The sequence below is a fragment of the Octodon degus genome, unplaced genomic scaffold, assembly GCF_000260255.1.
Source record: "Octodon degus isolate 3935 unplaced genomic scaffold, OctDeg1.0 scaffold00031, whole genome shotgun sequence".
In the NCBI taxonomy this organism is placed as follows: domain Eukaryota; kingdom Metazoa; phylum Chordata; class Mammalia; order Rodentia; family Octodontidae; genus Octodon; species Octodon degus.
This window is the reverse complement of record NW_004524607.1, coordinates 16,342,145-16,368,259: the sequence shown is the minus strand read 5'-3', so window position 1 is coordinate 16,368,259 and position 26,115 is coordinate 16,342,145. Positions and strand designations below refer to the sequence as shown.

At 43.1% G+C, this 26,115-nt stretch overlaps 3 protein-coding genes and 1 long non-coding RNA gene across 8 annotated transcripts in view; 1 reads left to right on the top strand and 3 right to left on the bottom strand.

Annotated features, from left to right (window-relative positions):
• Positions 1-770, bottom strand: part of LOC111816384 — a 13,642-nt gene extending 12,872 nt beyond the window's left edge. The window contains exon 1 of the long non-coding RNA XR_002820790.1: positions 645-770. This is a non-coding gene — a long non-coding RNA (uncharacterized LOC111816384). The remainder of the gene's footprint in view (positions 1-644) is intronic.
• A 1,258-nt stretch (positions 771-2,028) lies between these two features.
• Positions 2,029-3,760, bottom strand: Fam220a (family with sequence similarity 220 member A). Its single transcript, XM_023713438.1, is given in 2 exon segments — positions 2,029-3,053; positions 3,056-3,760. Coding segments are annotated over 2 exon segments (771 nt in total). The 5' UTR covers positions 3,749-3,760; the 3' UTR covers positions 2,029-2,975.
• LOC111816376 (small integral membrane protein 10-like protein 2A) lies at positions 3,739-26,115 on the bottom strand. Of its 5 annotated transcripts, XR_002820785.1 has the most exons (4): positions 25,726-26,115; positions 11,987-12,078; positions 11,506-11,541; positions 3,777-3,829 (listed from the first exon to the last, which is right to left on the bottom strand). XR_002820785.1 is itself a non-coding variant. In XM_023713436.1 (3 exons), the coding sequence occupies exons 1-3, from the start codon at positions 25,909-25,911 to the stop codon at positions 3,809-3,811; spliced, it is 243 nt and encodes an 80-aa protein (XP_023569204.1). In that variant the 5' UTR covers positions 25,912-26,115; the 3' UTR covers positions 3,739-3,808. The 5 variants fall into 5 exon arrangements, 3 of the variants coding, with proteins under 3 accessions (XP_023569204.1, XP_023569205.1, XP_023569203.1); XM_023713436.1 differs by lacking the exon at positions 11,987-12,078 and having other exon boundaries at positions 3,739-3,829; XR_002820786.1 differs by lacking the exon at positions 11,506-11,541 and having other exon boundaries at positions 3,744-3,829.
• Positions 15,606-17,996, top strand: LOC101591088 (pinin-like). Its single transcript, XM_012514408.2, is given in 2 exon segments — positions 15,606-16,991; positions 16,993-17,996. Coding segments are annotated over 2 exon segments (2,172 nt in total). The 3' UTR covers positions 17,779-17,996.

The following is a 26,115-nucleotide window of genomic DNA, read 5'->3' as shown; positions in this document are numbered from 1 at the left end:
AAATAAATAAATAAAATTTAAAAAAAAATCTTACCAATTATCAATGATGCATGCATAAAGATTCTACAGTACATTTCTAATTTTGTGACAGATTTATCTCTATTTTTTTTGGTACCAGGAATAACACTCAGGTAGGTGCATTTGCCAGATAGGTGCTGTGCCACTGAGCTACATTCCTGGCCCTCCTAGTAGCTTTTGTTCTTTAAATTTATACCGGTAAAGGAAACCATGTCTAGCCTCTGATTTCAGTTAACATTATAGTCTCAAAGTGCATCCATTTACAAATGACTCCAATTTATTCTTTATAGTAGTCTATCTGAATTTTGAAGTACACAGGGATTTATACTCAACTGTTTCATGTCCTATTTTTTATGTATTTGGTACAGGGTCTCACTAGGTAGCTTGGACTTGCAGTGATCCTGTTTCAGCCTCCCCAGCGCTGGGATTACAGGCATGCACCACCATGCCCAGTCTTGGTGGCCAGCATGGCATGTGGTGCCAGGGATCAAACCTGGGTCCTTACACTTGCCTAGGCAGGTGCTTAGGCTGCTATCTCTGCAGCCCTCATGCCCTCTTTATAAAATCAGTGGTGATATAACAACATTCTATGTAAATACAAATTTCTTAGTTTACTTTTCACTCACCATAAATTTGTAGCATCTATGATTTCAGGACTTCATCATTCAGTACAAGGTCCAAAACACTAGATTTCCAAGTGTGATAACCAACATGCTGTATCTATTCACTGTTTTGAAATTTAAAGAGTAGGCTGTTCAACCTTTAAGGGCAGAATGGTGGGAAGCATAAATTTAAGAACTATTGTTCTTTAAAAATGAGTCTTTTTTTAATAATTCAACTATGGATATTTATCTGAAGGGCTTTTAATAACATGGGTCTTGCTATATAGCTGAGCTAGCTTCAGACTTGCTGCAATCCTGCCTCAGCCTCCCAAGTGCTGGCCAGGTGTGAACCACCACACTCGGTTATCTTTCTGTAAACTAATCACCTAAAAACTAAGTGTGCCTTCTTTTGCAGCCATAATACTTCATAGGCACATGTATCATCAGTTTCTCCCTAGAACTTTGTACAAGAAGGCATCTTCAGGCAGGAAACCAGGTCACAACCAAAGGGAAAAATTTACTCTACTTGCACAAAACAATTGTCAAGAAAAAAACTTTCAAGATCACCTTTGGAAATCATGCATATTCTCCTAAAATAACCATGTGCAAACCTTTTACAATTCCCAAAGTCTGGTACAAACAGGACAATCAGAGAATTCTGCACTTTTTTTTAGCAATGAGTTGAACATTTATGTGCTGTATTTGCAACTTACAAAAGAAGTAAGAGTTCATACTTCATGAAAACTTCCATTCCAAGGTAGGGAGTGGAGTAAAACGAGCATCTGACACAAAACCAGTTCCCATTTTCAAATATCTATGTCCCCATCTCATTTCATAATCCACCAGTGACACCCGGAGGGAGATTATGCAATTGAGACAGTGTCATCTGGCAGGCAGGCAGCAGCTGTTCTGCAAGGGCCCACACACGCCACCACAAAGGAGCACTGCACACCTGACTTCACCGTGGGAGAAAGTGAAGGATGTCCCACTCAGCCTGACATTTGGTTTGGGTTTTTTTTGGGTTTTTTTTTTTTTTTTGAGACAAAGGTTTTACTATGTACTTCAGATTAGCCTTGAACTCACTATGTAGCCGACTATGCCTGACATATTTTGTTTTGCAAGCTCTGCTTCTGATCTTTTGCATCAGCAACCCACTTTGCCTAGTGCTAAAAGATATTTAAGCAAGTTGCCACAGTGGCATGTGACTGTAATCCCAATATTTTGGGAGGCTGAGGCAGGAGGATTGGAAGTTTGAGTCCCAGCTGGGCAACACACGAAGACTGTGACTCGAAGGGCTGGAGATGTGGCTCTGTGTGATGACCCGGGATTCAATCCTCAGGACTGCCCCCATCAAAAAAGTATTAGGACGGTAACAGTAATAAAAAGACAAGAACCAAGAGTACACACATTAAAATAAGACATATTTATTATACTAAAGAACAGATTTTATTTTCCATTTTACCAAAACACTAAAATAGTACACAGCATAGTAATTTAACACACAATACAAATTGATATATGCAATTATTCCCAAAATGACTATTTTAAGCTTCACTTTGGGAGTCCTTAAAAACTTAACACTCTTAAGTGGCCTTTATTAAAGTTATCAACAAACAAGTTACTTCAGAAAAGCCTTAATGTAAAAAGAAATCTCAACTCCTTGGATCTGGGATCTTTTGTAAGGGAAAACACTTTATCTGCTTCTCTATAGCTTTGCTACAGCAGAGTCAAGCTCTTTTTTACTTAGGGTAACACTGCTAGAAATCCTAGTTTGAGAAGATTATTCTAAAGTTAATATTGCAACTTTCACCATAGGGCCTCCATTGAAACTGCATTTCAAGTAGAAAGAAGTATAAGAACCAAAGTTTGCTGCAGTCCAAAAATTTTCTACAAAACGCAGAAATAGTAACAGCTCACCGTGAACTCAGCAAGGCTTCATAAAAGTACAGCGGTAAACTTTACAAATATCCACTTCCATTTGGTGACAGGACAGCTGAAGAAACAGACGGTATCTGGGACAGTAGCCCTTTAGATTGGGTATTGGAGACAAAGAGCTTCGTGGTAACCACCATGTTCTCAGCTTGTATTGGATATATCAATAATCTCCTGAAAGGGTTTCCCAATTCTTTATCATCTTTTAAGTACAATTTAAAACATGCTCAAAAATTTCCTGCTGTGTTACCGAGCTTTTAGCAAGTTTACACTAGACGTGTACTTTATAAAGTTTGTCTAGCAGTACAAACAAAGCAGGACCTGAATGGCTGCACTGTTTATATCCAGATGTAATGCAAAAAATTATTTTAAGACAACTCTTAAAATTAAGCTACTATTTTTATTGTTCTGCTTGTACCTTAACTATGGCCTACTGGATTTGCTAATTTCAAAGGTCATAGAGCCAACAACCCCAGTGTTATCTGCAGACCATTTGAGGTACAATTTATACTTGAAAGCATATTACTATATTCTGTCATCTGCTCTGAAAGCACAGGCTTTAGCTGGTCCAGGTGGTCACATCGTGTCTCATCCTTTAGAAGGCTTTGGCAGCGGTTATGCAGCGAATCAGGCAGCAAGGAAGACAGGCAGGAGAGTTCTGACTCAGAGCCTGGCCACTCGGGAAAAGCCCTCACTCGCTCACCCTTAGAAACTCCCACTTCCCACAGTTGCAAGTGGCCCGGCTGTGCCAACTCCCAGGGCTCTCCGCTGGAGCACTGTCCTCTACAGCTGTCCGTGGCTCTGGGGTCTTGCCCTGGCCAGTTCCTCTGCAGAGCTTCCCTGATGCTGTGAGACAGGGCAGCTAGGCACTCTCCCACAGGGACAGATGCAGGGATCAGGGATAGACCCACAGCCTTGCTGGGAAATGCTGCCGGGGCTGAATTTCTTCCCATGGATTCCTTCAAATACAAAAATGCCCTGTCACCAAGGGGAAGCAGGACACTGGCCTCACTCAGACCATTTTTTGTTTCCAAGGACAGCGCCTTGCCCTTTGCGTTTCCATTTCCATCAACTGCGGGCCAAAGGCCCTCCTCCTGTGTGCTCCTCTTAAGGCTGTGTGACAGTCTGTCCCAGTCCTCTCCCTTCCCTTTCGCCTTGGCCATGCAGGTGCCGAGGCTTCTTCTTCTGTCCCTCATACTTTTGTGTCCTTTGCGGTGATGAGCCTAGGGTGATGCCTCGGTAGGGAGGAGTGGCCTTCAGTGGATCTCAATATGAACCTGGAAAAGATAATTAAGTTAAAACTCTACAGCAAAGGAGGAGGGTGTCAGAGGGTAGACATACAGATTTCTCTAACAGATTTCTCTAACAGAATCTCTATCAAAGATTCCTAGGTTATAACAGATGACAGAAGGGCAAACTACTTAATACAAATGGTAAAAAAAAAAAAAAAAAAAGAACAGTGTGCTATTAATGCACTATTTCCTAAAAATAAAAATAGACTAGAGGTTGTAGTTCAGCGATAGAGGGGTTGCCTAGTACATGCACTGTATTGAGTTCAGTTTGATCCAGAAATGCACATGTGCACACGCACACACACACACACATGTGCGCACACACAAAGGCATAAATCCCAAGACCTCATACTTTTCGCACCAATATGACTCTAAGCCAGGCACAATGGCACATGTCTGTAACCCCAGCACTCTCAGAGACTAAGACAGGAGGAATCCAAGTTCAAGCCCAGCCAGGGCAACTTAGCAAGGCCCTGTCCCAAAATAAAAAAGGACTAGGAAGGTAGCTCAGTGAGCAGGCCTTAGGTGTACAATTCCGTGTGTGTGTATGTGAGAGAGAGAGAGAGAGAGAGAGAGAGAGAGAGAGAGAGAGAGAGAGGGAGGGAGAGAAACTTCCCTTTAACTTGAACACTAGAACATAATCAGATGGCCTTAACCAAAGTATCCTCTTTAGAAATGATTCTCAGTGACTTGGTATAACAAGTCATTTTTGGGGGAAAGCTTCACTTTTCATATAGATAGTGTCTACAAGTGTCTCTCAAAAAAACTCAAACTGGAGTTCTCTCACACACATGAAATAACACTCCAGCCTTTGGGTATAGAGACCAGTTTTTGGCAGGCCAGGACACTTGTTAAGAAAGAATCCAAGTAGACTTACAGATGCTGTGGTAAAATGATGGTAAAGAGGGGCTTTAGCCTCTTTCCTCCACCCTCAGATATGAGTTACACAGGCTTCTGGAAGCTACCTGAGGGTCCTCTGGAAAAGTCTGGACAGTTGTCATGTGTCCTTGGCTATGTGGCTTTGTGCTGCGAGACCTGTGAGGCAGTGCCTGGCAGTCACGCTCTTGCTGACCGACACACCTATCAGGACCAGGCTAATCTATGATCAAGAATCCTACTTGGGGGAGAAAGCAGGAAATATTGTGAGAGGCCTTGAAAGGAATAACAACCACAAAAATTACATTACTGGAGTGTTGCCTTATGTTCCTCCAGTTTCTCTAATTTTATAGACCTGAACCTTTCCTGGGCCATGAGTTGCTTTACAACTCTATAAATTGTCAAATACTGGGGCTGGTGAGATGGCTCAGTGGTCTAAAGCACCTACTTAGAACAAGCTTAGCAAAGCACCTGGACCTCGGTTCAATCCCCCAGCACCACATGCCAGCCAGCCCCGCCCCCTGGTGGGCTGAGCTGGCCACACACACACACACACACACACACACACACACACACACACAAATAAATAAAAATAAAAAAATTTTAAAAAAAATTTGTCAAATACTTGAAGAGTAAGAGAATGAATGTCTGCCCGAAGAAACAGAAGTTAATTGTTTCTTGTAGAATCTGGTTATTTCCTCACCATATCCACCAATTCTGTATCTATTTGTAAATCCTATGTTAGCATCCTTCCACTCCTAGTTCTGAGACTAAACCCAGATCCTTTGCACTGAGCTAGAGTCCCAGGCCCTTTGAGATAGGGTCTCACTAAACTGCCCTGAGGACTGGGTTCAAATTTGTGATCCTCCTCCCTCAGCTTCCCAGTGTGCTGGAATTATAGGTTTATGCCACTATGCCTAGATTTTTCATAATATAGACATACAATTTAAAGGTACAAAAGCAAAGCACCTGGACCTCGGTTCCAGAGAGGTTCCTGAGAGAAGTAGCTATAGCTTAAAGTGGCTGGCTACAGGAAAAAGAGAAACAGCAGGTAGGAAACTTCCTCCAAATTAGTTTTATACAAGTAGGAGACTTGAATTAAATGAATATATAACGGACCTTTTTTTTTTTTTTTTTAATTTGAGTACATTGGGAAGAAAATAAAACATTACTGGAGGCAAACCAGAAGCAAGGGCAGGTGAGAAATGGGGCTACCGAGCTTACATGGGGCTCAAGGAGAGGCACTAACCTGTCATATAACCTAAACTACTCAAGAAGGTGCTTATAATGCCAGCACTTGAAGCTGAAGCAGGAGGAGCACTAGAAGTTCAAAGCCAGCATGAAGTACACAGCGAATTCAAGGCCAGCCTGAACTACATACTACTACTACTATCCTGTCTCAAAAAGGGGTTGGGGGGACAACAAGCCAAGTACACAACTCTTGGCAAGGAAGTGATAGGCAGTTTTGTGCTGTAAATGAATTACCGCGGCTGCACTGTGGTTCACTGGAAAAGACCCTGAAAGGAATGCCATTTGGAGGCTACTCAATAGAACAGTACAGATCAAAAAGCAGGGTCAGGGGATCAAGAAGAGAGGTGAACTGAAGTGGGGTTTTTGGTTTGTTTTTGTGTAGTTGGTGCCTATAGCAGAAGTGGTACCTCACAGCTTCCTTCTGACTTCCAGCTTGGGCAGTAAGAGTCTGATGGAACAGCAGTGGGAAGGAAGCAGGCCTAGAAGGGGGAGCCATGAGTTGAATCAGGACACGGGGCTCTGGCTGCAGAACTAACAGTGTAGCTCAAGAGAGCCATCAGAGCTACAGCCCGAGATCCAGCAGTCGCCAGCCCTTAGGACCCCAGTACAACATGTCAGAGAAAAGACAGAAAGAAGGGACTAGAACCCCAGGATGAAGACCAGAGAAGAGGAGGTCCACAAAGACCCTGCAGAGGAAGACTCGAAGTGTATCAGGAAAAATGAGGGATAGAGAAGCCAGGTAAGTGGAAGAATTCAAAAGAGAATTGTAGACTTTTTTCTTTTCTTTTTTTAATGTTAGCTACAAGTAAATTCTGAAAAACTCTCCAAGCTTCTAGGCCAGTCATGAAAACAGGAAAATGCCATGAAACATGTGAGAAAATACATCTTTGTGTACTGCATCTTTATCTCTTCTACCCTATTAACTTTTTCCATGTTTTATTTTATGTATTTTTATTTTTACTTACTTTTTTTTTTGACAGTCCTGAGTCCTGCTAAGTTGCTAACTTCCCCAAACTAAGCCTGAACTTTTGATCCCTGCCTCAACCTCCCACAGTGCTGGGATTATAGGGGTGGAACATCATGCCCAATTTCTGCACCAAATTTTGACTCATTTTTTTTTGTTTCTGTTTTTTTGTTTTGTTTTGTTTTTTGGTGGAACCAGGTATTGAACTCAGGCCCTTGCACTTGCCAGGGAAGCACTTACTTTACTGAGCCATGTTCCTGGCCCCTTTTGCACCAAATTTTGATACAGTAAAATATAGTTAGGGTCACTGCATGGCTCAGTGGTAGAGTACTTGCCTAGCATGTGCAGGGCCCTGAGTTCAATTCCCAGTATCACAAAAACCCAAAACCCAAAACCAAAATAGTTTATGAAAGTATGTTAGGGTTTGTATCTAGATATCCCCACAATGTCTCCTGCAGTCATGGGGTGGGCTTCTAATTTGTGAATGATTCATGGTCCAATGCTAGGATTGTGTGAATGCCACACCAGCCTGCATAAAATATAAGGGGGAGAAAGAGCATCTGTTTCTGTCTCTGACTTTGACGCTGTCTGTCTCTGTCGCTGTCCTTCTCCCTCTCCCTCCTTTTCTGTTTTGCTGTTTTCTGCTGCCATGAACTCTTGCTCCTCTGCTACATAACCCTGCCTTGGAGCCAGCTGACTGCTGACTGAAACCTCTGCAAACTGTGATCTAAATGAATCTTGCTTTGGATGTCAGGTATTTTGTCTCAGCAATGAGAGAAAAGTAACCAAGATAAGGGGCACAGTTGTGGGGTATGTTGAAAAGTTTTAAAGACAGATGTGTGACTATAACTCTAATTAACTGATAAAAAGTATACTTGAACATTATAAAGTGATACAGAGCTAATCATGGTGTTGCACACCTGTAATCCTAGCACTATGGGAGGCTGAGGCAGGAGGACCGTAAATTTAAGTCCAGACTGGGCAAGATGGTAGCTCTGCAAAACCTTGTCTCAAAAATAAAAAGTAGGGCCGGGGAGATAGCTCAGTGGAATAAGCGCTTGCCTGGCAAGTGCAAGGGCCTGAGTTAAATCCCCGGTTCTGCCAAAAAAATTAAAATAAAAATAAATAAAAAATAAAAAATTGGGCTGGGGTCATAGCTCAGAGCAAAGACTCTGGGTTCGTCATCAGTATGCACCCCCAAAAAAGAAGTGATAGAGAAATATAAGGTACAAAACAGGTATGGTGGCACATATGTTGTCATCTGAGTAGACTGGAAGGAAGACTGAGGCAGGACTGTAAATATAAGGCTGCCATGGGCAGCTTAATTACTTAGTAGGACCGTATGATAAAATGGCTTTCTTTTTTGAGACAGGATCTCACCATGTAGTTGAGGCTGACCTTCAACTCACTATGTAGCTCACACTGACCTCAAGCACAGCCTCCTGCAAGCTGGGATACAAATGTACATCACCATGTCCATGTATATTTAATACATATTAAAACTGTCAAAACATTAAAAAAAATTTTTTAAGGCACTGGGATTGAACCCAGACCTTTGCACTGAGCTATGACTCCTGCCCTTTTCTTCTTTTTATTTATTCTTTTTGGGGGGTGGGGATCTTGGCTAAGTTGCCAAATTGTCAAGGGTGGGTTTCAACTTGCAATCCTCCTGCCTCAGCCTCCCAGAGTGCTAGGATTATAAGCACGTGCCACCATGTCCTGCCCTGCTTTTTTTAACCCCTTAATTCTTAAGAAAAACAAGAAAAGATGAGAGAAAAAAGAGGCAACTTAATATGGGGCAGAGCTCAGGAAAATTAATTTCTTACCACTATTATGTTCTTGTACAAGGACTGTATAGTTCAGAAAGATAAAATATACCCAGAATTGTGTTACATATTTCAAATAAGGTGCCATTGAATAATCATTTATTTAATTATAAAGTAATCATGTATTTAAGTATGATAAAATGAGCTATTCCCTTGGCTGTGTGTGTGGCACGAATGTAATCCCAGTACTCAGGAGGCCAAGCCAGCCTGAATTCACAGTGAGGCCTTATTTCCATTCTCAGAGGTTTTTCTAGTTCTTCGGTAATCTCAGTAAGTAAGGCATTTAATTTTCTTACCAGAAATACCTTAGAAGTTTACTGACATTTTCAGTCAGCTCTCAACTAATGCTATGTCAACTTACATTTTCAAAGTCAAAAATAACTTTCAATTCATTTCTAGAACTTTTAATAGCCATCTGTGATTTATTTTGGTAGTTTACTATTCTAGATATATACTATAGCAAATAATGGATAAACAAAACAATTATGTATCTAGGTCCCTTGGCCCTAGCCTTTTCACCCCCCACCCCATGTTAAATCTATAGTAATGGAACAGCTTAAAACTATAGCAAACAAACTTGTCCACCAAAATAGAGACCACCATAGTGAGGGAAGAGAAGTCCACTTTAAATTTCAAGAAAAAATGCACACTGGGGAGTGAACTCCAGAACTTATACCCACCCCCTACTGTACCAATCAAATGGGGCAAAGGCACTAGTGGGGGAGAAGAGGGTGATGTGCTCCGACAAAGGACATGGTCCAGGTATGTCCAAGATTGTCAGGGCACAGGGAGAAAGCATCTTTTGCACAAATCCCCCAGCCTGCTGAGTGACAATAAACCTGACCCAGTTAGGCAGCTGCCGCCCTCTTGGATGCCTCCCCTTACCTCCCCAACAGGCTATTAATGGACTCTTGGCACCTGACTGTCCCAACTACCAGTGCTTTGTGAGCTAAAAATATCCTGGCCCCAATGCTTCTGCTAGCAAGCTGGTAAGGCTAATCCCAAAACAGACACAGGAGAAGCCTAAAGCAAGCAGGTTGACAATGGGCCTTGAGCAGGGTCCTGTGCGTGGACTGCTTATACACATGCTCCATGATGATCCTGGTCTCACCCAGCCTGTGGATGTGTTTACCTGAGTATCACTGTGCCATGAGTAAGATTATCAGGCAAGGTGGCTGAAACAAACCTCCCATATGTCTACACAGCTTGGAGGATGAGACACAGGAATGACTATTTCTAAATAAGCTGACTCACAAGCCTGGGGAACACTCACAACATGAGTTCCTGCTCCTGATTACACCACACAGCTGAATCACGCCTACTCTTACCAAAACAACTGTGCCCCTCTGGAGAGCCACAAACCGTTTCCTAGTCACTCAGATGCTCCAAAGGTATGTTGAGGAGAAGAGGTGTTATGCCATACAAGAGCCCCTGGGCCATTCTATATTCCCAGAGTCACACTTTCTGTGGTACTATAGACCTCAGAGTTGTGTTAAGGTTTAAACCTAAAATGTCCTCCAAAGTCTTGTGTGCTAAGAGAAGGAGCTTTTGGAAGGTGACGAGATCACAGGCTCTATACTCATCATTAGTGGATCAATCTATGCAAGTTCATAATCGTATGTGCTGACAGGAGCTGGGGCTGACTGGAGGCAGTCACTAGGATGTGACCTGGAAGGGTGTATCCCCCTCCCTAGCTCCTCCCTTCTCTGCTTCCAAACCCCTTGAGTTGAGTAGCTTTGCTCTGTTATGTCCTTCCTATCATGCCATTCCTGCCTCATAGCCAGCCAACTAACCATAGACTGATCCTTCTGAAACTGTGAGCCAAGGTAAATCTTTCCTCCTTTAAATTGTAAGTGCTGAGAATTTTGTCCCAGTGATGGAAAAGTGACTATGACAGTGTGAATGCACTAAGCATCTTCTCTGCTCAGCATCCCACGGGTACCCAATAACAGCTGTTAATAACTGCAACAGGAGTGCTTCAAAAAACAAATGACAAAGGCTGCTGTGAGGTTTGATAAAGTGACAGAGAAGTGACTGCTGAATGCAGCAACATGGAAATGAGCTCTGCAAGGACAAGCACATCTCCTACAGCAGCAGAGACCTCAGCCCAGGCTGCAGTGGACTAAGGAGAGAACAGTTACCCACCACATCCCATCTTGCTGGTGAGGGCACTCCCTGCAACAGCCGCTATGGAAGGCAATCTGACATGTTGGAAGTTACAAATAGCTAGAAACTTTGACCTGGGATTCCACTCAAGATTTTTTGCTGCTGATTCACTCAACAAATGTTTGCTGAGCCCCTTCTCCATCTAAGCCAGTTGCTATTAGATGCTGGTAGTGGGGCAGGATACCAAGCAGAGAAAACCAACTCTATTTTCTCCAAGCTTATTTTCTAGTGAACCAACATAAAGAATAAAAATGTCCCATGCACAAGGTTCTCTGCTGTCCTGCCTTCAATATATACCCACACCACCCACCATACACCAGCATGAATTTCAAATGAATCCTGTTTAAAAGTAAAAAAATTAACACCAAACACAGTGGTGCACACTTGTAACCCCACCTTTGGGAGACTAAGGCAGTAGGACTACAAGTTCAAGCTCAGCCTGAGCAATTCAATGACTTAGCTAGATCCTGCCTCAAAATAATAAGCAGCTCAATGGGAAGAGCCTAAGTTCAATCCTCAGTACTGAAAAAAAAAAAATAAAATAAAATAAAAAAGATAAAAAAGGAAGCAATACTCACAGAATAATGAGAAGCTCTTTCTGGTGATAATGAAACCTTAAAGTCAGAAAAAAATTGTTAAGCTTTGACTTCCTAAAATTAAACGTTAGGATGGCAAAAACACACTATAAGCGAAGATAAAACAAACTAGAAAAGAATTCAACACTTACCAGATTTTAAAAAAAAAAAAGGTCCAAGAAATTAAACAAAAAAACTGAGGACAATGCCACCTCACCCACTGCTGCTACCCAGAAGGCTTTTCCCGGTCTCACCTAGACTGCAGAAAGAGTTCCCTGCTTCCCTCAGCTCTTACGGAGCCCAATCAGTGGATCTCTGAAAACAGTTAAAGAGGAAGAGGTACGTGGAACCTGGCAGTCCCCGTAGGTACCAAAACAAATGTAAACATCTTCCAACAAAACATATAAAAACACATTATTCAGCATTATCAGCATTATTCATAAGAGTCAAACAATGAAAACAAGCTGGGCTTGATGGCACACACCTGTAACTCCAGCACTGTGGGAGGTTGAGGCAGGAGGATCCCAAATTCAACTACAACCCATGGTAACTTTGCAATTTAGGCAGAACCTGCCTCTAAATAAAAAATAAAAAGGGCTCAGCATAAAGGCCCTGGGTTCAATTCTCAGCACTGTATCAGAAAACAAACAAACAAAAAACCCAGCTTTCTTCTACTTTATTTTCTATGGCCCTAGAGATTGAACCCAGAGCCTCCTACCTGCTAGGCAAATGGACAAAGATAAGAAAAGACTATGGAAATGTCCCCAATTGAAGATTATCAGGAGACATGACAACTGACTGCAAAGCAATGCAGCAACAGAAAAAAAGGACATGAGTGGGAGAAGCTGGTGACATCCCAATAGTACTGCACCAATGTTAATGTCTTAGCAGCGTATACAACACTGTGGTCAGAAATGATGCTCACAGCTCACATTAGGGAAAGCTGGCTTAGGGCTCCACAAAAGATTTCTGCACTACGTCTGCAACTTTTCTATAAGCCAAATTATTTCGAAGTGAAAAGCAAAACAGCAAAAACAATGATGACTGAATACTGCAGAGGGAGGTGGGAGGATGGCAAATGTGCAGGCCTGGAAGGAAGATTAGCAAAGGTTGATTTTATCAAACATGGGGCTCCCCATACTAGCTCATTCTTTATACATTTGAACATCGCCATAATAAAGCTTTTTCTATTTTATTTTTTGTGGTCCTAGAGATTGAAACCAGAGCCTCCTACCTGCTAGGCAAGTGCTCTACCAACTGAGTTATATATCAAGGGCCCCATAATAAAGTTTTTTTCCAAAAAATGATTTTTAAAAGTAGTAAATCAGATTATGTCACGCACCTATCTCAACAGGCTTCTTTATACCATCCCCAGGATGAAAACCAAAGTCCTTAAGAGGGAACATCCTCCCCATCTTACCCTTGATTTTTTTTTTTTTTTTTTTTTTTTTTTTGGTGGAACCAGGGATTGAACTCAGGCCCTTGCACTTGCCAGGCAAGCACTTATTCTACTGAACTATCTCCCCAGCCCCTACCCTTGATTTTGAACGGTCCTCTTGCTCCTTCCCAGATCCTTTCCCTTCTCTCCAGCCCAGTGGTTTCCTGCCACAATTTCTCTACAGAAATGATATTCAACACTGTCACACAGCAAGGGCTTTTCTATTAATCACTGTCCTAACAAGCACAGTATTGGAACTCCGCACCCATTAAACACTAACTCCCCATCCTTCCCCCCAACTCATGGCCTCCACCATTCTATTTGTCTATGAATCTGACTGCTCTAGGGACCTCATATAAATGGACTCCTACAGCATTTGTCCATTTGTGGCCACTTTAGTGAGTAGAATGTTTTCAAAGGCTCATCCATGTTACAGCTTGTGTCAGAGATTCTTTTTTAAAAGCTAAATAATATTCCATTGTGCAGAGAGCCAGTATTTGCTCTATCCATTCACTGTTGACAGACTCTTGGATTATTTCCACCCTTTCCATTCCATTCTGAGTAATATTCTATTGTGCAGACTGTTGATACTTCCTCTATCCATTCACCTGCTGACGGACTATTGGATTATTTCCATCCTTTGGATTCTGGAGTAATGCTGCTATGAATATTAAAATACAAGTATTATTAGAATCTTTATTCATAAATCCTGAGGGCATATACCCAGAAACAGAATTTTTAAGTCATATGGTAAGTATAACTCTTTTTTTTTTAATTAATTAATTTATTTATTTATTTATTTTGGCAGGACCAGGGATTGAACTCAGGCCCTTGCGCTTGCCAGGCAAGTGCTTATTCTACTGAGCCATCTCCCCGGCCCCAAGTATAACTCTTTGAAGAACTATAAAACTCAATTCTTCTTAGAATCGGGGTACTATACAGTAATTCCCACTACCAAAGCAGCAGGGTTCCAATTTCTCTATATCCTCACCAACATGTACTAACCTTATCCCTTTTAAACAACAACAACAACAACAAGAGCAACAGCCATCCTGCAGGCATGATGGCATACACATGGCTGTAATGGTAGCTCTTGGAAGGCTGAGGCAGGAGGATTGAAAGTTCAAGCCCAGCCTAGGCAACTCAGCTACTTATTGAGACTCTATCACAAAATAAAAAATAAGAGCAAAATGGGGCTATAGCTCCATGAAAATGCCCTCAATTCAAATCCCAGTACTACCAAATAAACAAATGAATGAATGCCATCCTAGTAGCAATGAAGTGGTATCTCATTTTGGTTAAAAGATTTGTATTTTCCTTAAGAGTTCAGTATACTTTCACCAATTTACTGGTCATCTTTTTAACTTCATTGGAGAATTCTATTCAAACCCTTTGCTAATTATTGGATTGGGAAGTTTTTTTACTTATTAAGAGCTCTTTATACATTTGGGATTTTGTTTGTTTTGAGCAAGGTCTTGCTATGAAGTGCAGGTTGGACTTGGACTCTCTTATGTAGCCAGGCTGGTCTCAAAATCAGGGATCCTCCTGCCTCAGCCTCCCAAGTGCTAAGATTATAAATGTGTGTCATCAAGCCAAGCAACAGTCAGGATATTAATACTTTACCAAATATATGATTTGCAAATACTTTCTTCTATTTTGTAAGTTCCTTTTTTCATTCTCTCTCTTTTCATGCTGGGGATTGAATCCAGATCCTCATGCATGCCAAGAGTGATATAAATGGTTCTCTTTGAGACAGGGTCTTGCTATGTAGTTCAGGCTAGCTTTGAGCTCCCTATGTAGCCTAGGCTGGTGTTGAACTTGTTGCCATCTTTCTGTCTCAGCCTACCAAGTGCTGCGACTATGGAGATATACCAACATGCCCAGCTTGATACATGATTTTTAAGTATGGTTCTTTCTTCATTTTACATACAATGGATATCTTTTAACATTAGTGCAGAGATTAAATTTGTATAATATCAGCTTGAACTATTAGACAAAAGAGTTACTTTTCTCGCTGCTGAGACAAAATACCCAACACCCAACGTTAAAACAGAAATGATTTAGTTCACAGTTTGTAGAGGTTTCAGGCCATAGTTGGCTGGCTCCAAGGCAGGGTGGCATGGCAGAGGTATCCCAAAGGAAAAATAGTCTACAGCAAGCAGGTTACCAACAGCAAGTAAAGGATGACCACAGCTCTTTCTAGCCCTTTCTATCTCATCCAAGCTACTTAGGCCAGGAAGTACCCATGCCCCTTATCCTGGTGCCCTTGATCCTAGCACTGCACCATGAATCAATTCCAGCATCACACATCCTAGATCCAGCCATCTCTGAAAAAAACCCTCTATGACATGAGGGGGGGGGGGGGGACATCTAAACACAAGCAATGCCTCTCCCCACCACCAAGACTCATGTATATGCATTTAGCAAAAGGCATTTAGTCTACCTCCAAGAGTTGGCAAAGTCCCAACAGTTTCTGTATTGCTGAAAATTCCAAGTCCCAAGTCCCCTCTGAAATTTAAGGCAAATCCTTAGCTGCAAGTCCCTATATAAATGAAAACAAAGTGAAATACTTCCAACATTCAATAGCACAAGACAGTCAGTCTTCTGGGGTAGCACGGCGCAGCGCAGCCTGTAGAGCCGTCTGGAAACCCGCTGCAGGGGGAAGATGGCGGTCGCTGTGAGAACTTTTCAGGAGCAGCTAGAGAAGGCCAAAGAGAGCCTAAAAAATGTGGATGAGAATATTCGCAAGCTCACTGGGCGAGATCCCAATGACGTGAGGCCCATCCAAGCCAGATTGCTGGCCCTTTCTGGTCCTGGTGGAGGTAGAGGACGTGGTAGTTTATTGCTGAGGCGTGGATTCTCAGATAGTGGAGGAGGACCCCCAGCCAAACAGAGAGACCTTGAAGGGGCAGTCAATAGGCTGGGTGGAGAATGTCGGACAAGAAGAGAATCTTGCCAAGAGAGTGACCCAGAGGATGATGATGTGAAAAAGCCAGCACTGCAGTCTTCAGTTGTAGCTACCTCCAAAGAGCGTACACGTAGAGACCTTATCCAGGATCAAAATATGGATGAAAAAGGAAAGCAAAGGAACCGGCGAATATTTGGCTTGTTGATGGGTACTCTTCAAAAATTTAAACAAGAATCTACTGTTGCTACTGAAAGGCAAAAGAGGCGCCAAGAAATTGAACAAAAACTTGAAGTTCAGGCAGAAGAAGAGAGAAAACAGGTTGAAAATGAAAGGAGAGAGCTATTTGAAGAGAGGCGTGCCAAACAGACAGAGCTGCGGCTCTTGGAGCAGAAGGTTGAGCTTGCACAACTGCAGGAAGAGTGGAATGAGCATAATACCAAGATCATTAAATATATAAGAACTAAGACCAAGCCCCATTTGTTCTATATTCCTGGAAGAATGTGTCCAGCTACCCAAAAACTAATAGAAGAGTCACAGAGAAAAATGAATGCTTTATTTGAAGGTAGACGCCTCGAATTTGCAGAACAAATAAATAAAATGGAGGCTAGGCCTAGAAGACAATCAATGAAGGAGAAAGAGCATCAGGTGGTGCGTAATGAAGAACAGAAGGCGGAACAAGAAGAGGGTAAGGTGGTTCAGCGAGAGGAAGAGTTGGAGGAGACAGGTAATCAGCACAATGATGTAGAAATAGAGGAAGCAGGAGAGGAAGAGGAAAAGGAAGTCGGTGTAGTTCATAGTGATGCAGAGAAAGAACAGGAAGAGGAGGAACAGAAACAAGAAATGGAGGTTAAGATGGAGGAGGAAACTGAGGTAAGAGAGAGTGAGAAGCAGCAGGATAGTCAGGCTGAAGAAGTGATGGATGTGCTAGAGATGGTAGAGAATGTCAAAAATGTAACTGCTGAGCAGGAGGTAATGGAAACTAATCAAGCTGAAAGTATGGAGCCTTCAGAAAATGAAACTAGCAAGGAATTGGAGCCAGAGATGGAATTTGAAGTTGAGCCAGATAAAGAATGTAAATCTCTTTCTCCTGGAAAAGAGAATGTTAGTGCTGTAGAAATGGAAAAGGAGTCTGAGGAAAAAGAAGGAAAAAGAACCTGAGCCTCAACTTGAGCCTGTGGCTCAGCCTCAGCCCCTGCCTCAGTCCCAGCCCCAGCCCCAGCCCCAGCCCCCGCCCCAGCTGCAACCCCCGCCAGTACCCCAGCCCCAGCCCATCCCTCAACCTGAGACTGTGCCATCAGCTGTTGTACAGCCAGCACCTCAGGTCATTCAGGATCAAGGAAACTTAGTACCTGAGCGCAGAGAGTTTCCTGTAGCATCTGTGAAACTCACTGAGGTGCCAGTAGAGCCAGTCTTAACCATACTTTCAGAAAGTAAAAGCAAAACAAAAACTCGGAGCAGAAGCAGAGGTCGTGCTAGAAATAAAACAAGCAAGAGTAGAAGTCGAAGCAGTAGCAGTAGTAGTTCTAGTAGTAGTTCAACTAGCAGTAGCAGTGGGAGCAGTTCCAGCAGTGGCAGCAGCAGTAGTCGTAGCAGTTCCAGCAGCAGCTCCAGCACGACTGGGAGCAGCAGCAGAGATAGTAGCAGCAGCACTACTAGTAGTAGTGACAGTAGAAGTCGGAGCAGAGGCCGGGGACATAATAGAGATAGGAAGCACAGAAGGAGCGTGGATCGGAAGCGGAGGGATACTTCAGGACTAGAAAGAAGTCACAAATCTTCCAAAGGTGGGAGTAGTAGGGATGCAAAAGGATCGAAGGATAAGAATTCCCGCTCTGACAGAAAGAGGTCTATATCAGAGAGTAGTCGATCAGGCAAAAGATCTTCAAGAAGTGAAAGAGACCGAAAATCAGACAGGAAAGACAAAAGGCGTTAATGGAAGAATCCAGGCTTTCTTAGCCTATTCGCAGCAGAAGATTTGATGAGTAAAAGGATTACCTTTCCTTGTAAGGAGGATGCTGCCTTAAGAAATGCATGTTGTAAAAAATCTTTTTGGAAAATACAGACTGTTTGTTTACCAGACATTCTTGTACTTTTTGCATAATTTTGTAAGAGTTATTTATCAAAATTATGTGAGGTTCCAAAATATGTATAAATAATAATAAAAAAGATTAACATCCAAAAAAAAAAGCACAAGACAGACTTTTCCATTCCAAAAGGTATGAATGAGGATATACAAAAGAATGGGATCAAAGCAAGTCCAAAATCCAGCAGGGCAAACATTAAGTTAACACAGTTCTACTTCCAGCAACCACAGCAATCTGTGGCAAGTTGTAAACTCCAAGGGACTTGGGTGGCTCTGTCTCTACAAGTGGTTGTAGATCTTCTGGCTTATCTCTTGGACTACCTTGGCTCCTTCCCTGCAGTTTTCCTTAAATGATCCACATTTCTGGTTTCTCCAAACTTCTGGTTTTTCCATGTCACCTTTGGCTTTACACTCGCAGCTTCACACTGCCCTCTGAGGGGCACGCTGCCTGGCCTCCCAGGCCTTCTTCTGAAAATGTGGGTGGAAGCTTTTCTGACCCCATAACTCTTCCATTCTGCATGCACCTAAAAATGAGTACCATATGGATCACATCAAGGGCTGTCCCCAGCTTGAGTAGTAGCCAGACTTGCTTCTCTCTTGATTGTCAGAGTTGAGTCCCTATGAACCAAATCCTGAGGAACAACTTCCCTGGGCCACCACCATACTGGAACTTGATGCTTTGGAACTCTTCTCAAAGCAGTTTTTTGCTTTTGCAATTGAAGCTGCAAAAGGGAGTCCTTCCACCTGTTGTGATGCCATTTTTTTCTATTCTCCTGTTCCTTCTCAGAATCAAGATCACTGCTCTATCTTTCCACAGATTTACTGGTGCTTCCTTTCTGGCCAAACTCACAATGTCGTTAAATAATTCTGCTGAGCTCTTTGTCCTCAATTCTCAACATAGATCTGGAAAAAAGGTCCCAATAGTAGGCAGGCAATGCCTCAACATTACTGTCTTGAAATTCCTTAATAAGTCCACTGCCCTAGGGGCCGGTGAGATAGCTCAGTGGTCTAAAGCACCTGTGTAGGCAAGCTTAGGCAGGCGCAGGGGACTGCAGTTTGATTCCCAGCACCACATGCTGTCCCAGCCCCGCCCTCAGGGTGGGCTGAGCTGGCCAAAAAAAAAAAAGAAGAGTCCACTGCCCTTAATCTCACTTTCAGGCAAAGTCTCTGGATACAGGCAAAATGGAGACAAACTCCGCCAAGGTTTAACACACACTGTCTGGAATCCAACAACCAATATAGTTCTTCCCAGAAGAAATCTCCAGAGCCTGGTCATTACTAGCAGCATTTTTATCAGCTGTCTTCTGATGTTCTGGGCTCAGATCAGAATCTAGCATCCAGTACAACCTAAGGCGTTCCAGCTCTACTTTTTCAGCTAGCCTCTCTGACCTTTCCAAACTCTTCCTAAAAGCCAGTCCTGGGCTGGCTAAATAGTTCAGTGGATTAAAGTGCTGGGCTGGGGGTTCGATCCCCAGGTCAGCCGTGCCAGCCCCGCCCCCTGGGTATGCTGAGACAGCAACTGAGACTGGGTATGGTGGCTTGAACCTGTACTCCTAGCTCTTGGGAGGCTGCAAACGGGCGGATCACTATGAGTCTGATCTGGTAGTAAGACCCTAAACACCCTGTAGACCCTTCCCTAAAATCCAAAAGCCAGTCCCAAAGGTTCCTAAACTAAATGGTCAGGTACAGTAACAGCAACAACTCCATTTTCTGGTACCACATTCTTAGTTACCTTTTCATTCCTGAGACAAAATACCGAACACCCACAATTTAAGGGAGGAAAGGCTTATGTAGTTTGGTTTGTAGCAATTTCAGTCCATAGACAGCTGGCTCCAAGGCAGGGTGGCATGGAAGAGGGGAAAAACAGTTCACAGCAGACAGAAGATAGCAAAGCAAGCAAGAGATGACCACTGTACTTTGTTATCTTTTATATCTCATCTACTACTTAGAACAAATAGCACTCACGCCCCTTAATCCTAGTGCCCTTGATCCTAGCATTGCACCATGAATCAATTCTAGCATCACATACTCTGGATCCAGCTACCTCTGGAAAAGCCCTACTATGACTGCATGAGGATTGGGGCGGGGGGGGGGGGACACATCTAAATACAAGCTGTAACAACAATTATCTGTGGGATGCCTTAAAAGTGAGTCAAAGATAGATGTTCACTATACTATTCTTTCAATTTTATATGTTTAAATTCTTCAAAACAAAATTTTTAGCCAGATATGAAGATGCACAGCTTAATCCCAGAACTTGTGGAGGCTGAGGCCAAGAGGATCTCAAATTTGAGCCCAGCCTTGGCAATACAGCAAGACCTAGTTTCCAAAATAAAGTGCTGAGGTTGTAGATAAGAGTTTGGTACAAAAGCACCAAGTTCAATCCCCTGTACCACTACCACCACCACTATCAACACACACACAAACACACACACACACACACACACACACACAGAAGCATATATTTATAGCACTCACTTGAAAGATGGGAAAAGTTCCATAGTACTTATCCTCTCAGGTACACAGCTGTTCTGTACCTCAGAAGCCAGGGCAAACTCCTAAGCTTAACTGACCTCACACTTCTGACCTGACCTACTAGGCTTTCACAAAAGTGGATAACCTTTTATGAGGTTTCTTTCTTTCTTTTTTTTTTTAATGGGGTTTCTTGATAGTCTATAATTTCCCCCAGTTTTCTTTGAGGAGTCTGATATAAATCAAACAACAAGGTAAAACTCATTTCAAACTTCAATGGAACCTGAGAAGGGGCTCTTGAGATCTTAGACTTAGTGGTTCAATGCTCTGTGTACAAGGCTGACCTAAGAAGCCTCTTATCTGCCCTTGTAAACAACAGCTTGCTCCTGGTAAACAAGAAAGGCAATAAAGACATTTAGGACTGGACATGAAGTCATCCTGGTTCTAGCCTTATCTACACACCTGTACTGATTATTCATGTGGCTTTGACTTTAAACATTTCATCCAGACTCTGACATTCCAACCCTAATCCAAAAATCCTATACTCAAATTCCCCTCCAGATTTTCACTGGTACAATGACAATGTCAGCCTGCCTGTACACAGGTGAATAAAATCTGATCTTTCCCACAGCCTTAGTCTCTGGCTGTTGGCCATGCTGCCACTACCTAACACTCCTTCTTCACTTGAACCACCTCTTCCTCCAGGACTGCTACCACCAGCCTAGCCTTACCCTGCTAGCCTTGCCTCAGGGGTAAGCCTTATCCACAGCTGTTCCCTCTGCCCACCTCAGTACTTTTCCAACCTAGACATCTCTGCAGTGAAAACACTCATCTAACCAATGACACCCCACCATATGCTCTACTGGGAATGTCTACCAGCTTCCCAATTTCCCCTGCTTGAGATGCAAAAATAAAGACATCCGGGTAACAGACAGTGATTGAAACCTATGGAGCTATGATCCAGAAAGTCATTCAGCTGGAGAAGATTAAGAAAGAGCAGTTAGGGAACACACCTATAATTCCTGCACCCAGGGAGGCCAAGACAGGAAGACTACAAATTTAAGATCAGCCTGGATAATTTAGTGATTTAGCAAAATCCTATCTCAATATTTAAAAATTGCCTAATGTGGTGGTGCATACCTGTAATCCCAGCAATTGGGAGGCTGAGACAGGATTCCCATAAATTCTAGGCTGGCCTGGGCTACACAGTGAGCTCAAGGCTAGCCTAAACTGGAAAGTGAAACCCTGTCTCAAAAAATATATATAAATAAATAAAATTTTAAAAAGGCTGGGGATATAACTTAGTCCACAGGTCCTGGGTTCAATCCCCAGTACCAATGGGGGAAGAGTAGTTGGGAATACAAAATGAGGGAACAGTCTGCAGCCAAAGAAAGGTTCACTGGCCCAGTGACCACAGGACAGAAAAACAGGCAATAGGTGAAACAAGGACAATGCTTGGTTTGACAACTATCATCAACCTTCACAGTATCTTCTTTTCTCTGTTGTTTTTTCAGGCTTTCTCTTTTGCTTGTTATAAGAATCTAGGTGACCTAGGACTAAGATACTTGATCCTTCCCACAGACAATAACTGAAGTTTTAGGAATAACCTGTTAAATTTTAGCAGGTGCCTGGTACTATTTTCTAATCTTGCCTTTACTACATTGAGCACCTGGCATGTTTTCTATTTTTTTATTGCCTTTTATTTCATTTCTGCATAAATAAGGAGGATGTTAACTCTAAAAGATTAGGGCTTGGGGCTGGTGAGATGGCTCAGTGGTCTAAAGCACCTACTTAGAACAAGCTAAGCTAAGCAAAGCACAGGGACCACGGTTCAATCCCCCAGCACCACATGCCAGCCAGTCCCCGCCCCCTGGTGGGCTGAGCTGGCCACACACACACTAAATAAATAAATAAATAAATATTTAAAAAAAAAAAGATTAGGGCTTATTTGTAAACCTACTCATCTTATTTTTTGAGACTTGGTCTCATTATGTTGCCCAATCTACCTATCAAATCACAATCTGCCTTCCTCAGCCTAAAGGATAGCTAGGATTATAGGCACATGCCACTATTCCCAGCTTACAAACACCACTTTTAAATCATAACCCTTCTCAGTTTACAAATCTTTTTTGCATCTATTTTCTCAGTCAACCATCTTTCATACTAAAAAGTATTAACCTCCTTATAATGTTCCACTGGGGCTGGGCTGCAACTCAGGATTAGAGTGTTTCCTTACCATGCTCAAGGCCCTAGGTTTCCCCACACTTCCAAAAAAAAATCTGAATTATACTCAGCACAGTGGGGAACACCTGAAATCTCAGCTATAGCAGAGGCTGAGGCAGGAGGGCTGCAAATTCAAAGCCAGCCTGAGTAACTAATGGAAACTATCTCAAAATTTTAAGAAAGATTCTGTGCTTTCTAGGTTCAAACCCTGTACTGGAATTAAAGACAGGCAAACAAAACCCTCACTGCCCTACACAAAATTTGAGGGCCTAAGTAGATATGGAAAATTGAGTACCTTAAAATTTACTACTTTACTACTTTGTAAACAGATTTCCTACAACAAAGGAAGCACTCTTGAAAAAGGTCATAGGGGGCTGGGGAGATAGCTCAGTAGATTAAGTGCTTGCCTGGCAAGCAAAAGGGCCTGAGTTCAATCCCCAGTTCCACCAAAAAAAAAAAAGAAAAAAAAGAAAAGAAAAGAAAAAGGTCATGAGCTAGGACTGTCCCCTTCACTCAGATTCTATTTCCTGTTGCACTTACCCTTACCAGAAGAGCAGAATAATAAACTTTTAAACTAATGATTTTTCACAAATGAGCAAAAAACTCTAAATCTTCAGGGGAGCTTAAAGTAGCAGATAAAGTACTGGAGCTATGATAAGACACAGCATTGCTCCACCCCCAGGAGGTGCACAGCTGCTTATAACACTTGCTCATGCCCAAGATCAAGCCTGCAACCTTCATGTCAGTTCTCAGTAAGTCTTTCTCTGAGGTACCTGGAAACTACCTTATGAATGCTCCATCCTTTACTCACTTGCCCCTGAACTAAAAATCCATTCTAGCTTTCCAGATCCTCAGAACCTGTACTGTACCAGGGCCACCATGTTACCCATTATGGGCTTTTGAGACTGAGGCATCTGCACTTGCTGGCTCCCCACACCTCTCTCATTGTAAATCTGACTTCCCTCTTCCAAAATGCACTTGCTTTCAATCGTTACAGTGCGATGAAACTTGAATTTAGGTAACCTTTCCAGAGATGATCTCACTGTCCTACAAACAAGTGAGCAATTTGAAAACCTGAAGCATCATGCTGGAAATGGAGTCATTTATGGTTTATTGCTTATAAAACAAATGAATCTTCAGCACTCTTGGCAACGAGAAAGACCACAGAGATACGTGCTGATCATGAAAAGTCCTTTCCAAAGCAATGAGAACTAGCAGCATCCACAGAGTTAGAAAAGAGCATTTGGGTGGAATTACCAGCCTGTGTGAATGTCTGGGACAGGAAAGAGCTTGGTGTTTAATCAGCAAGCCCTGACCAAGTGTAGTAAGCAAGGTGTGGGCCAGGTGAGAGGTAAGAGAGGTGTGAGCCAGATGTTCAGGGCAGAAACATGTTAACTGCATTCTGTGTGCCAGGGGAGCCATTTTGTTTTGTTGCAAGAACATGACCCAATTTATGTGTTTGAAGGATTTCTCTAACTACTCAGAGGAGAACAGATGGAAGGTACTGCAAAGTGTTCAAATGAATGATTGGAAGAGCTTACACTAGAGAGGTACCCACAAATGGAGAGTGGACATATGGGAGAGGTGTGGTTTTGTTTTAATTTTTTGGGGGGGTCTTGCTATATCACTCAAGCTGGCCTTGTACATGTCCTTTTCTGCTTCAGCCTCCCAAGTGCTGGGATTACAAGCTGCTGAGCTAACAGGTGACATGCACCTAAAGTAGACCTTTTTAAAAAGATAATTTTTGACATAATAGCACTATGTAGTACACTGTCTCTTAAAGTTCCTCTTGTGATTTTATAGTGACTACAAATTATGTGATTCTAGATACAAGATTCCAAAGAGGTCAATATAGTCTCCAAATACTTTTATTTTGCCTCCTAAGGTCTCTTTTTTGACAATCTGAGTTAATTTGATACCTAAAAATCAGGATGTTTCATTTCTCTTGGAGAGCACTACATCTGGCAAGCATTGGCTTTTGCTTCCACAGGATGAAAGTGGCTAGAGCACAGGTTTCTAGTTTAGTGAAACCTCCACATCCAGCACCTTTTACTCATTTATACCACCCGCTACAAAGATATTTGAATTTGCTAAACCTCTAGCCTGGTACCATTTAAGGATGCCACAAGCCCTTGCTCACATAAAAGCACTTCAATTTAAACCTTAAAATACACAAATTCAATTCAAATCACTGTAACACAAATGTGATCAATAGATGGCTTTTGGTTTCATGTGGTCTATGATCCTGTCAGGGACTCAAAACCTGCGCGCGCGCGCACACACACACACACACACACACATTGTACAGGGACAGTCACCTCAGGTACCACCAACCAGAGACAAACCTGGACCTATCGCAAATTGGCTCATTCTGCACACCAGGGAGTGTCAGACTAAACTCTCCAAGGACAGGGACATGTCCCTGTGACATTCCAAGGCATGTAAACAATCCAAAGCAGCTCAGGAGTTAGCTATCTTCAAGAATTTTTAAGCCGAAAACTTCTCTTCCACTAGAAGGAAGTATATTCAAGATAAGTGGAGATGTCTGTTACCAGCAAAGGTGGGCTCTGCGGTGCCAGTATTGCGCTATTATTTCACATATGAATTGTTCCAGGCCTCTGAAACCTCTTGCGTCTCTAGTTCCTCCACCGTCATTTTCTCTCACCTTCATCCCCACCTCATTTCTACCCCTGGCCAGAATAAAAGAAATACACAGACGAAAACACCTTTAACTTCCAATCTATTTTAAGCTTCAGTGATAAGATGCATGGAATCTGCAAAGTTTGGGAACCAGAAAATTCACCCACAAATCCACCACCAGAACCCAAAACGCTGTCATCTTCGGGACCTTTCTATCTCCTTGGACCCCGCCCTACACCACACCTGCTTCCTAATGCTCCTTTGCAAAAAGCAGTTAACAACCTCAGGGACTTTTCCCGAGTAGAGTTCCACGGGAAAATGCACACTGCTGGCGCACACTCGGCCTCCGACCGGTGGCAGCCACGGCAGGCATCTGCATCCCGTTCTGCGAGGTGGGCAGGGCCGCCCTGGGTCTTCGGGCTGCCGGGGAGAGACGAAGGGTTCGGGGTGTGGATCACTCACCTGCAGTCGTACGTTGAGCATCATGGAAGCCACGATGTAGAGGTAGGGGAAGTTGATGCGCAACCGCCAGGCCAGATCGAAGAAGATGAGCAGCGTGCGGGTCAGCCCCTTGCAGAAGACCCCATAAGAGCGGGCGGCGGCTGAGCGCGAGAGCCGGACAGCCAGGCCCGACAGAACTGCCGCCATATAGAGACGCTCTCTGTGCTCCCCGCCCACCCTCCCTCCCTTCCTCTCCGCGTCTCCCCGGGCCTCCACCCCCGGCCACTGGCCCGCGCTCTGCGAGCTCAGGGAGTGAGGGAGGCGGCGGCGGCGAGACCAGCGGGCGGGCGGGGAAGGCGAGCCTGCGCGTCACGCTAGAGGAAGCGCCTCCTCGAGCCGCCGCCAGCTTCC

What these genes read in the sequence shown, in the direction of transcription:
- LOC111816376 (XM_023713435.1), bottom strand. Translation starts at nt 25,911, where the DNA reads ATGGCGGCAGTTCTGTCGGGCCTGGCTGTCCGGCTCTCGCGCTCAGCC. An exon ending in TGCTCAACGTACGACTGCAG is followed by an intron (nt 18,453 to 25,725) that starts GTGAGTGATCCA and finishes ACTCATTTTTAG; the next exon opens with GTGCATGCAGAATGGAAGAG.